Raw genomic sequence first — 13,126 nt, forward strand, 5'->3', positions numbered from 1 at the left:
ACCTCTAATTGTGCCAGTGTCTTTCGTGTATGCAGCTCATGTGCTTCCCGGTCCCTCTTTTTTTGCGCACCCCTTTGTATAAGATGCCCCCTAACTACTGCCTTGAGGGCATCCCATAGAATCCCTTCCGACACCTCCCCATTGTCATTGATTTGAAGATAATCTTGTATTATATTGCGCACATCCTGACAATCTTTTTTCTCTGCAATCAAAGTATCATTCAACCTCCACACTTGATCTCCACGCTCCTTTCCCAATTTTCCCACTATTACCCACACAGGCGCATGATCAGAAGCATGTATACTTTCAATTTCAGTTTCTTTTATAGCCCCCCACAGTGACCGGCTGCACCATATTGCATCTATCCTAGTGTATGTATATATGTGTTTTGTGCATGGGAATAAAATGTGTAAGTCCTCTGTCTGGGATGTTGTAATCTCCAAACGTCCACCAGGTCTAATTCTGCCATTAGCTTAAGAAACTTCCCCCTATATTGCTTAGTTCCCTCAGCTCGTCCCAGAGAGTGGTCTAAATTTGAGGCTGTTAACTTGAAATCCCCCCCCCCCCCCAAATATTATCTGACCTTTCCCAAATGCACTGAGTTCTGGCCTGATGGACTCAAAAAAGGCACCCTGTCCACTATTAGGGGCATATATATTAACCAGAGTAATGTGTTGCTCTCCTATCTTCCCTTTCACCGCTAAACATTTTCCCTCTTTCCCTTTGAAAATATCTTCCTGAACAAATCTAAGATGTGCTTTAACAAAGATGGCAACTCCCCCCGTTTCCCCTCCCCCTTAGGGTCCGCCAACAGAAAGCAGTCACCCAATTGTTTACTTCTAAACAAGTGTTCATCTTGTTTCCTTATGTGGGTTTCCTGTAACATAATCACGTCCCATTTTAACCGGTTCAATTCTTTAAATACAATGCTCCTTTTCCCAGGGTTATTCAGACCATTGACATTCCATGTTCCAACTCGTAACCTTCCCCCCCACTCCCCCCTCCCTCCCTCTCTGCCAGATCAGTCCCTGAGGAATTGAGCCATCGCCAGAGAGCTGCCCCTCTGATATCCCTCCTCATTCACTGCCCCCCTGCTTATATACCTCCTATAGTAACCAAACATCCTGTCTCTTCCCTCCTATAGTTATCAACAGTCAATAGATAATACTATTATCCTGTGAGATCCGATGTTGTTCCAGTCACCATGATCAGTCCACTCCGCTGGCTTCAGATCTGCGGCTATCCAAACTCGGGGACCCTTGCCCCTTCGCTCCACGCGCTTTGTTCCATCCCTCTTTACTGTTCTTAGGACTTGGTGTCCGTTGCTTGTCTGTCTGTTCCGCTGTGTTTGGCAAATCTGTGCACCCCATCTCCTTCAACGACTTCCAAGCTCCTTCAGTAGACAGGAATCTCCGGGTCTTATTACCCACTGTGACTTGCATTCCCAGGGGATAAAGCCACTTATATCTCAGTCCCTCTTTTTGCAGGTATCTGGTGATCTCCTTATATTCTCTCCTCCTCTGCAGTGTCTTTCTGGCCAGATTTTGAAATATCTGGGGTTTACAATTCTTCCAGGCAATCTCACCCAGTCCCCGGGCTTTTCTCCAGATTGCCTCTTTTACTCCAAACTCATGAAAACAAACCACAATGTCTCTAGGCTGTCCTCCCCTTTGGGGACCTAGACTCCTATGGGCCCGATCAATTTTAATGCGTTTGGAGTTTTGGTCTTTTCCTCCTGTATTTCCTGGGTCCATAATAAAATTACACAGGTCCTGAATTACTTTCACCACATCCTTAAACTCTGCCTCCTCTGGGATCCCTTTGCATGTTCGGGATCTGTTTTCTAAATCCCTCCAACTGCAATTCTAAGTCTCTTCTCAGCTGCTGTTCTGCTTTAAGATCTTTCTGCAGATCCCGCACCTCCTCTGCCATATTTTCCACCCTCTCCTCTGTCTCTGCCACAAGGTTCCAATCTCCTTCAGCTCCTCATGCAGCACTGCAACTGCATTTTGGATACTGGTTCTTGTGGCCACCATTTCAGCTTGTAAGTCTTTAAACCAGCGAATAAATGCTGTCTTACCACAGTCAGCCTCTTCCTCTGTTGGTTCCTCGATATCAGGGTCTGACTCAGAATCTCCAGCAGCCATCTTGGATCCTCTCAAGCTAGCTCGTGGCCCAGCACACTTCAAGTATCCGGATCCATCCGGCAAGTATTTAAACCTGGAGAGTCTTTTTCTCGCTGCCATGCTTGTATACACTACAGGAGCCTCTGCACTCGCGAAATCGCCGCGTTTTTCGGGGTTACAGCACTTATTTACTCTGTTCTCAGCATAGCTCTCAAATCAGGCTGCCATCCCTTAGTGATGATGTCACTTCCTCCCAAATCTTTGTTTCTTGATTTACCAGCAGATATTTTGCTTGTATTACAAATAGCAAAAACAATTCACCAGCAAAAACAGTTATTAGGTTGTACTAGAAATGAACATACCACATCAATCCTGTACAAACTCCATTGGGTTCCGATTTTATGAAGGGTACAATTTAAAGCCTTCGCATTAATACATACGACTTTAAATAATGAATTCCCACAGATCATCACTTCCATTTAAAAAATGTATCGTCCCTCCAACATCTTACATACAATAAACAAACATTTACATGATTGTCCCATCATTCTGTAAAATAAGTTTCCTTAAAGAGTACACAAGTCATAGGATATCAACTATGGAAGCAATTCCAAATGATATTTATTTATCCATTCATACTTGTATCCCACAATTATCCAAATGAGTTTTGGTTCAATGTGGCTTACATTTAACAGTTGTTAGAGATTACATTGATTAAATTACATTTATAAGGTTGTATGACATTGCGTTTTACAGTGGTTGGCAAGATAACTATTAGTGCATATGGAACAGTTATTGGGTTTCTTGAGAAGATATGTCTTAGTTCATTTTTTAAATGAAAAAATGTGTCACAGAGGTTGTGTTGTGTATTTTTGTTCCAGAATTAGTGCATATTTTACTCATAAAATTTCCTGAAGAGGTAGGTCTTTAGGTCTTTTCTGAACTGGAGGTAGTTCATGATGACTATAGGAATTGAGTTCCACCATTTTGAGCACAGGTAGCTAAATCCTGCCGTGTAGGTGGACTTGTATAGTAGAAAGTAAAAATACTGTGGATTGTTTCTAAGTGCACTGCTGAGACAAATGGTAACAGGACCCACAACTGAAGGTATGACGCTAAATCTTGTGCTCACAAATGGAGATACTGAGGCTCATTTTCAAAGCACGAAGACTTACATGGTTACATATCTTTCTATGTAACGTAGCAAATCTATGTGTCCAATGTCTAGGTGGGTGCCCACCTAGCCAATAGTGATCATCACACTGTATGGTTTGATGTATGAGTTAAAATAGAATGCACACAAAGCAAGCTCAAAATCCTGGATTTTAAGCATGCTGACTTTGTTCAAATGGGGGAGTACCTGAAGAGTAAGCTGATGGGAGAGAATGACATAACAGCAGTGGAGGGAATCTCTGGTTTAAACTGAAATGAGCTATAAAAATCAGCAACAGATCTTTAAATAAGGAAGATAAAGAAAAACAAGCAAAAAAGGAAACAGGTACGGTTCACCAAACAAGTTGCTGACAAAGTAAAGCAAAAAAGGTGGCATTCATGAAATACAAAAGAACACAAGAGGAACACAGAAGAGATTACTGGATAAAACAAATAAGTTGAGAGAGAAATACATTCGGCAAAGGCTCTGGCGGAAGAACAAATGGCTAAAAACATAAGAGTAGCAAGACTTTTTTTGGATATATTATTGAACAAAGGAAGGGTAGAAATAGAATTGTGAGACTGAAAGATGCTATGAACAGCTAGGGGGAGAATAATGAAGTAAAAGACGATGTGTTTAAAAAATACTTCTGTCTTCACCGAAGAAACTCTTGGAGTAGAACCTCGGGTGGTTGATAAAGGTACATATGAAAATGAAGTTGATATTACACCATTTATGTAAAAAAGTGTTTTATGAACAACTTGCTAAACAAAATGGACAAAGCCATGGGGCAGGACATGATCCATCCCAGAATCTTGAAAGAGCTGAGAGCGGTTCTAGCGGGTCCTTTTAAAATTTTGTTTAATAAATCCTTGGAGACGGGGGAGGTTCCGCAGGACTGGAGAAGAGCGGATATGGTCCCTCTTCAAAAAAAGTGGAGACAGAGAAGAAATGAGAAACTATAGGCTAGTAAGTGTTACTTCAAGGTTGGAAAGGTAATAAAAGCACTGCTCAAGGAAAGGATAGTGAATTTCCAGGAATTCAATGGGTTACAAGTTCTGGGACAACATAGTTTCACCAAAGGAAAATGAATATGATTTATTTATTTGGCTGGGTGACTAGAGAACTGGATAGTGGACATGTGCTGGATGTAGTGTACTTGGATTTCAGTAAGGCATTCGACAGTCCCTCATAGGAGGCTCAAAAATAGGCTCAGCAGGCTAAACTTACGACAAAGTGGTGAACTGGACATGGGAACTGGTTGACTGACAGATGGCAGAGGGTGGTAGTAAACAGAATCTACTCAGAACATAGAAATGTAAGTAGTGGAGTGCCTTAGGATTCGATATTGTGGCCAATTCTATTCAACCTATTTGTGTGTAACAGTGCTGCTGAAGGGTTGGAAGGAAAAGGGAAAATTAGGTTCTTACCTTGGTAATTTTCTTTCCTTTAGTCATAGCAGATGAAGCCATTACGTATGGGTTATGTCCATCAACCAGCAGGGGGAGATAGAGAGCACTCAACTTTTCACAGTGCCTCATGGCCAGCCAGCTCCACTGCCTCTTCAGTATTTGAAGCTTCCAAAGCAGTATGGCAAACCACAATGGGAATAACATGAACTTTCCTCACAGCGAACGATGGCCCCTTAACAAGGGCATGAACTCAAAAGGAGGGAATGAACACATCCTCCTGGAGAGAATAAACTCGTCCTCCTTATTGTATAACTGGAGGGGATACACGCAACCTCCTGGAGGGAATAAACTCATCCTCCAAAACATAAACTGGAGGGAATGGACTCATCCTCCTATAATTGAACATGAATCCTGAAGACTGTTTTCCAACTTTCTCCCAAGGAAGGAACTTCAGGAAACAAGAACAGAACCTGAAACAGATTCACAGCATACAGACAATCATAAAGGGAGGGCTCATGGCTTCATCTGTTATGACTAAAGGAAAGAAAATTACCAAGGTAAGAACCTAATTTTCCCTTCCTTGTCATCAAGCAGATGAAGCCATTACGTATGGGATGTAACAAAGCAATCCCTAGATAGGATGAGAACAGGTCACACCACACGCAAGCACTTGTGCTCCAAAACGCGCATCCCTCCTAGCAGCCACATCCAGCCTGTAATGTTGGGCAAAAGAGAGCTTAGAAGCCCATGTTGCTGCACTGCATTATCTCTTGACGAGAGAGTGCTCCAGTTTCAGCCCAAGAGGAAGAAATCGCTCTGGTAGAATGCGCCTTAAAGGCTACAGGCGGAGACCGGCCGGCAAGCAGATAAGCTGAAAAGATAGTTTCTTTGAGCCAGCGGGCAATAGTGGCTTTAGACGCTGGAGACCCTCTGCGAGGACCTGATAGCAAAACAAACAGATGATCATAGATCCTGAAAGAGATAGTAACTCGCAGATACTGCAGCAGAGCCCTGCGCACATTCAACAGGTGCAACTGCCCAAAAGATTCCGGAAACTCCTCCTTATCAAAGGAGGGCAAGAAAATAGGCTGGTTTAGGTGAAACGCTGAAACCACCTTAGGCATGAAGGAAGGCACGGTCCGAACCGTGACCCCGGACTCTGAGAATTGCAGAAATGGGTCTCTACAGGACAGCGCCTGGAGCTCTGACACCTGTCTCGCCGAAGTAATGGCCACAAGAAAAACGGCCTTTAGTGTCAAATCTTTCTCCGATGCTCGCCGAAGCGGCTAAAAAGGAGAAGCCTGCAGGGCCTTCAAAACTAGCCCCAGGTTCCAAGCTGGACAGGGTGCTCGCACGGAAGGCCGGAGTAGAAGCACCCAACTAAGAAACCGTGCCACATCTGGATGAGCAGCTAAAGACACGCCTTCAACCTTACCACGAAGGGAGGCCAACGCTGCCACTTGCACCCACAGGGAATTATAGGCCAAGCCTATTTGTACACCATCCTGCAAAAAGTCCAGAATCGGCGAGACAGGAGCCTGCATGGGTGTGATCGCTTTGGAAGCACACCAAGACTCAAACTGGCGCCAAATCCTGGCATAAGCCACGGAAGTGGAACGCTTGCGGGCCTGCAGGAGAGTGGAAATGACTGTGTTTGAATAGCCTTTGTCCCTCAATTGCGCCCTCTCAATCGTCATGCCATAAGACCAAAGCGGCAGGCGTCCTCCATGGCTACCGGGCCCTGTGACAACAGGTTCGGTACCAGAGGTAAAGGAAGGGAAGCCTCCACTAGCATCTGTCGGAGGTTCGCATACCAAGGCCTCCTGGGCCAATCCAGGGCGATGAGGACTGCTTCTCCTGGGTGCAGCCGAATCCGCAAGAGCACGCGCCCTATCAAGGGCCACGGAGGGAACACATATAGTAGGCCCGGAGGCCAGGGCTGAGTCAACGCATCCAACCCTGCCGAGCGAGGATCTCTCCGTCTGCTGATGAAGCACGGGACTTTGGCATTTGAACTTGTCGCCATAAGATCCATCACGGGCTTGCCCCATTTGGCACATATCTGCAGGAATACTTCGTCTGCTAGTTCCCATTCTGCTGGATCGATCTAATGCCTGCTTAGATAATCGGCTTGCACGTTGCTCTGACCTGCAATGTGAGCTGCCAACAGAAACTGAAGATGCAGCTCGGCCCAGTGGCAAATCTGTTCGGCCTGCGCGGCCAGTGCTCTGCACTGAGTGCCGCCTTGTCGATTTATGTAGGCCACTGCTGTCGTGTTGTCCGACATCACTCTGACAGCCAATCCTTCCAGGGTCACTTGAAAGGCCAGAAGCGCCTGAAACACCGCTTTCAACTCCAGGCGGTTGATGGACCACTCCGACTCCTCGGGTGTCCATAGACCCTGGGCATGCTTCCCCTTGCAATGTGCGCCCCAGCCCTTCAGGCTGGCATCTGTCACTATGGCTGTAGCTTGATAGCTCTCTGTTACAGAGTCTGCTCTGATGAGCCAGTCGTCTAGGTACGGATGAACCCTGATACCTTCTCGCCTGAGCAAAGCAGCTACTACCACCATTACCTTCGAAAAGGTTCGGGGAGCTGTGGCGAGGCCAAAAGGCAAGGGCCGGAACTGGAAATGTTTTCCCAACACCGCAAACCTCAGAAACTTCTGGTGCGGGGGCCAAATTGGTATGTGCAAGTAAGCTTCTTTCAGGTCTAGAGACGTGAGAAACTCTCCTGGCTGTACCGCAGCAATGACGGAGCGCAGGGTTTCCATGTGGAAATGCCGCACTCTCAGGGACTTGTTTAATTCTTTTAAGTCCAGAATAGGACGAAAAAAAACCCACCTTTTCGCGGCACCACAAAATAGATGGCGTATCGGCCGTAGCCGTGTTCGGCGGGAGGTACCGGGGACACGGCCCCTAACTGAATCAGACCTTGCAAAGTCTCCTCTACCGCCGCCCGTTTGGCAGCAGAACCACATCAGGACTCCACAAACACGTCTCTTACTGGGGCGTTGACTTCTATTCTGTAGCCATCTCTGATCAGGTCCAGAACCCTGATCTGAGGAAATATTGGCTCACTCCTCGGCAAAGACATCCTCCGATGACAGGAAGTGAGGAGGGGGCCGGCGCACCATCATTGAGAGGGTCGCCCCTGAACTCCAGGCCTAGAGCCGGTGGCTGCGGAACGCATGTCCGAGCGAAAGGAGTTCCTCTGCTGAAAAACGGGCACGAGAAGTGAACCCAGCAGAACGCCCCAGGCGGTACCTTCTAGCTTCAAAGAAGCGAGGTCTATAAGAGGAGTGGACCGCCTGGCCCTTGGAGGAAGGCCTCGGCCTATCTTCGGGCAAGCGCTGGGGTTTAGGATCTCCCAGGCCTTTAACAATTTTTTTTCCAACTCCTCACCAAATAGGAGAAGGCCTTGAAAGGGCAACTTTACCAACCTTTGCTTAGAGGCCATGTCCGCTGCCCAATGTCGTAGCCAAATAAGACGGCGAGCCGCCACTGCTACTGCCATTTATTTAGCCGAAGCTCTGACAATATCATAAAGGGCATCAGCCAAAAAGGACAAGGCCGACTCCAGCCGCGGAGCCACATCCGGGAAGGGCTCCGCTCCATCTCCGGGCTGTTCCACTGCCTGTTGCAACCACGCCAGGTAGGCTCTACCAGCATAACAACTGCATATAGACGCCCGAACAGTAAGACCAGCAATTTCAAAGGACCGTTTGTGCTGCTTCCAGCCTACGGTCTTGTAAATCCTTCAGGGCAACTCCTCCTTCCACAGGGAGGGTAGTTCTCTTTGTCACCGCAGTGACTAGGGCATCTATTTTAGGCATTGCAAAGCGAGCCAAATGCTCCTCACGCAGAGGGTATAACTGCCCCATAGCCCTGGAAACTTTCAAAGGTCCCTCGGGGTCAGCCCACTGAGCAGAAATAAGCTCTTGGATGGATTCATGCAAAGGAAAGGCTCGAGCAGGCTTTTTGGTACTAGCCATTCTAGGATTCACAGAGGAGGCCGTGCCACTGTCAGGCTCTTCAATAGAAAGGACATGTAGGGCATCTGAAATAAGCGCTGGCAGCTCATCACGGTGGAAAATCCTCACCGCGGAGGGATCATCCAGATCCTGTGGTAATTCTGCACCTGACTCTGGCTCCTCAGACCACGAAGGCCTGCCAGAACTCTCCGAATCCTCACAGCCCGACCACTGGGGGGGGGGGGGGGTGCACCACACTATGAAGGGTAATTAGCCCTTCTATGCTTTTCTTTATGCGAATTATCAGGGAAAATAGCCTCAGCGGGCAGTCCCAGGCCAGAATCCACTGGGGGGGGGGGGGGGGGGGGGACGACAATAGAAGGGACCTCAGACGACCCTTGAGGGAGAGCTCTTTTCAGCATGTATGCTTTATGCAATAACAACACAAAATCAGGAAATAAAAACTCGCCCTGGGCACCCAGATCCCGTCCGGGGCCAGCCGCTCCCTGAATAGCTTCAATTCGAGGTCCCCCCCCTCCCCCGGGGCTCAGGGCTCTCCGTCTCTACGGAGGCTGTGCCATGCGGAGAATTCAAAATAGTGTCCGCTGCCAGCTCTGAGCAGGAAGAATCATCGCTCGCCATGCTCAGGCCAGCTCTTACACCTGTACAGCACGATTTACAGAGCCCCGCTGCTGATTTGCGCTTGCCACGCCTAGAACAGCGCTTTACATTCTCTGCAGCCATCGCCAAAAATGGCGGGAAAATTCAAAATGGCGGTTTCACGCCAAAAAACGTCCCGATCGCGGGCCCATCCCCGGAGGAGTTAGAAAACACTCTTACCTCACCGGGCCGAGTATCACAGCTCCGGTCCCATAGAAGAATCAAAGGAAAACCTCTGTTCCATTTTTTTTTTTTTTTTTTAACGCTGTGAGGAAAGCAGAGGTAGTAAGAACTCCGGAGGCTCAGATGAGTGGGAAAGGCAGGGAAAGGCGAACCCATGTGCCTGCATCCACTGAGTGGGAAAGGACAGGGAAAAGCAAGCTAATATGTCCACATCCACGGGGGCATGGGTAAGGCAGGGAAAGGGCTAACCTATGTGCCTTCAAAGTGAAGCTGCTATAGCCTCTAACACCCCGGCTAACAACTGGCAAGCCAGGAGCCACTCCCAGGCAGATTTTTGATGGAGCTCAAAGAAGCTGCAGCCACCCTGCTTGGGGAGATAGAGAATACTGAAGAGGCAGTGGAGCTGGCTGGCCATGAGGCACTGTGAAAAGTTGAGTGCTCTCTATCTCCCCCTGCTGGTTGATGGACACAACCCATACGTAATGGCTTCATCTGCTTGATGACAAGGAAGTTTGCCTTTTTGCAGATGGCACCAAGGTTTGCAACAGAGTGAACTCCCTGGAGGAACAACATGAGAAAAAAACCACAAAAATTAGAAAAGTGGTCCAGTGTTTAGCAGTTAAAATTTAATGTGAAGAAGTGCAAAGTGATGCACTTGAGCTGTAGAAATCCAAGAGAGCAATTTGTGCTAGAGGGTGAGAGTGGCACACATGGATCAGAAGACAGACCTTTTAGAGTGATAATGTCTAAGTATCTCAATGTAGCGAAACAACGTGACAAGGTAGTAGCTATTGCTCAAAGAACGCTAGGCTGTGTAGAGAGAGGCATAACCAAAAGAAAGGAGGTGTTGATGCCCCTATACAAGCCATTGGTGAGGCCCCACTTTCTCTCTTCCAGGACAAAGACGAGGCAATTTCAGAGGAAGGTAACAAAAAATGGTACGGGATTTGTGTCAAAATAATATGTAGGAGAAGAGACTGGAGGACTTTAATAAGGATAAGCTAGAGAAAAGAAGTGAGAAAGGTGATATGATACAGACATTTAAGTACTTGAAAGCTATTAATATTCAAACAAACCTTTTCCAGAGGTGTAGGGAAAGTAGAACTACAGAACATGAAAGGATGTTGTGGGGAGGTAGACTTAGGCGTAACATCAGAAAATACTTTTTCAAACAGAGGGTAGTAGACGCCTGGAATGCCCTTCCAGGAGAGGTGGGTAGAGGCAAAAAATGGTGAGCAAATTCAACAATACATAGAATAGACACAGGGAATGCCTAAACAGAAAGAGGATGGAAGAACAGCATAGCTGCTGAGTTATTACCTTGGGCAAGAGAAGTGGGAACCGAGGCCAATGCCGGACAGACTTCTACGGTCTGTGTCCTGCAAAAGACAGGTGAAGCTTCAGCAACTCCAGTGTTGTATATCACTTCATTGACACATGCTGCGGAGTGAAGGTGCTGTGCAGCTCAGGGGGAAGGGGAAGACATCTGACTGGTAAGTTGAATACTGTCAGCAATACTTGGAGTCTTGGTTGTAACCACATATCACCATCATGATTGGTTGCCTATATGATTGGCATGGTATAAACTTGACATTTAAGCATAGGTAACTTGAGCCCCTACAGAGTGGTGGACACAGTTCTGGCCACCTTGTTGAGCAGACTGGATGGACCATGCGAGTCTATCTGCCATTATTTACTATTATCACCTCTTCAAGCTGCCAGTTCTTCTCTACCATGATGAGAAAATTAGACAAAGCAAAATCAAAAATTCAAAGTGCCGAACAATAGGGAGGCTGACTGTAGGCGCAACTGAATCTGTACCACAAAACAAAGAGATAGGATAGAGCTTCTCAAAGTGTGGATGTGGACCCCAAATGGGTCAGAAAACCTTCATTTGGGGTCATGACCAAGGTGGCCTCTCCACAGATGCACCATTACTCTGCACCTCCAGGGGGTAAAACAATTTTATCATGCTGTGACCATGGGGTCAAAGCCACAAAAAGGCTTAGGGACTGATTTTATAACATGACCCCTCTATGAGAAGTCTAAAAAAGCACCTGTAGGCAACATTGGCTCCTTAATAAAATAGGCACCTATATTAAGCTTAAGCAGCATGTAAAAATGTTATCACATTTATTTACACCTGCTCTAAAGCAAATGTAAATGTATGCATATACTTTATGCATGTATTTGCATATTTTATAAAATATATAGGTACATCACAACTCCACTCCTGCCCTCCCCAAACACACCTATACAGAGCACACAAAAATATGCATCATCTTGTTGGTGGAGGAACTTACACATGCTTATACAGAAACAATTTTATAAGAATTCTTAACTGCATAATCATGAAAAAATGAGAATCTTGACAGCAAAAAAAAACAAAAAACCCCAAACTGAAGTAGCCACTGCTAAATGGATTGGGGTGGGGGGGAAGACCAACAAGCATCTGATATCCACAGCAAATAGAATAAAAGTAATTCAAAGAAAAAAAATCTCGATCATCAATGGAAAAATCATCCTAGGAACAGCTTTCTAGGAAGGTCATTCCATGACAGCGCCATCCAACATCACCCATTTGTGTGGCTGCACTATCCCGTTTATCCTCAGATGGGTCTAGTTCTTATCAGTAATCATTAATAAGGCACAATACTATCAATCCAGTTGATACTTTTTACTGCTATTTTATCAGTTGGTGGCTGTGTGATGACTATTTCAGAAAAATTTTGGCTATACTGAACATATATAGACAATGTCTGTAACCAGTAAGAGAATGCCAAGTAATCTCACCTTGAGCGTTCTGCCATCTACCACCACATTGTTGACACACTGTATAGCTCGGAGTGCATCTTCTGACCGAATGTAGGTTACATATGCACTAGCACTTGGACCCTGAAATGGAAATATGACACAGTTAAGAGAATCATCATGTGTGCAACTTGACCTGTAAAAATATAGCTCAACAAAATTCTACCTCAAATCATTAACTTTTTTACTGAAGTGTTTCAAAAATATTAATTGTTCAAATTCACCAATGTGTGGGTGGTCAAACAACAAACAGTACAGTGATGGTCACAGGTGAGGATTTCATTCTTCTTCACCTACTGAGATGCTATAGCTGCTGTTCGAGTCGATATACACAATGGCTAATGACTACAGAGATGTGAAAGGTATAAATATAATCTCCAAACTATGCAATCTTTAATTTATTCAATATTGTTATTGCCAAAAGTGCCACTAAAATATGTTTCATCATGCACCACCAATCCAGTTTATAATGTCAATGCACTTTTTTTTTGTTTTGTTTTCAAAAATACAAAACTTTAGGGCCATAACAAGTCACACATTGCTAAGAACACTTCTCGAAACAAGAAGAGAAAAAAAATCTATCCATACTACATAATAATCTTTATACTACACAAGAAAGTTTTGTACCTCTAACCCTCCTCTCCTCCCCCCCCCCCCTCAACTATCTAGTTTGGCATGTCTCCTTTACCCCTCCTCTCCTCCCCCCTCAAATGTCTAGTGAAGCCCACCTCCTTGGAAATTCATACTCAGACACAAAGGTCCTCCATGCGCAAACACCCTTAAGACTTGTCAAGGCATCCTCACTGAC

At 45.8% G+C, this 13,126-nt stretch overlaps 1 protein-coding gene across 6 annotated transcripts in view; it reads right to left on the reverse strand.

Annotated features, from left to right (window-relative positions):
• CNOT4 (CCR4-NOT transcription complex subunit 4) overlaps positions 1-13,126 on the reverse strand; it is an 898,013-nt gene that overhangs the window by 615,222 nt on the left and 269,665 nt on the right. For all 6 annotated transcript variants that reach the window (XM_030215603.1, XM_030215604.1, XM_030215600.1 and 3 more), the window contains one exon: positions 12,301-12,402. In XM_030215603.1, the coding sequence (XP_030071463.1) occupies positions 12,301-12,402 (102 nt within the window). The remainder of the gene's footprint in view (positions 1-12,300; positions 12,403-13,126) is intronic.

The sequence above is a fragment of the Microcaecilia unicolor genome, chromosome 10 (genome assembly GCF_901765095.1).
Source record: "Microcaecilia unicolor chromosome 10, aMicUni1.1, whole genome shotgun sequence".
Classification (NCBI taxonomy): Eukaryota; Metazoa; Chordata; class Amphibia; order Gymnophiona; family Siphonopidae; genus Microcaecilia; species Microcaecilia unicolor.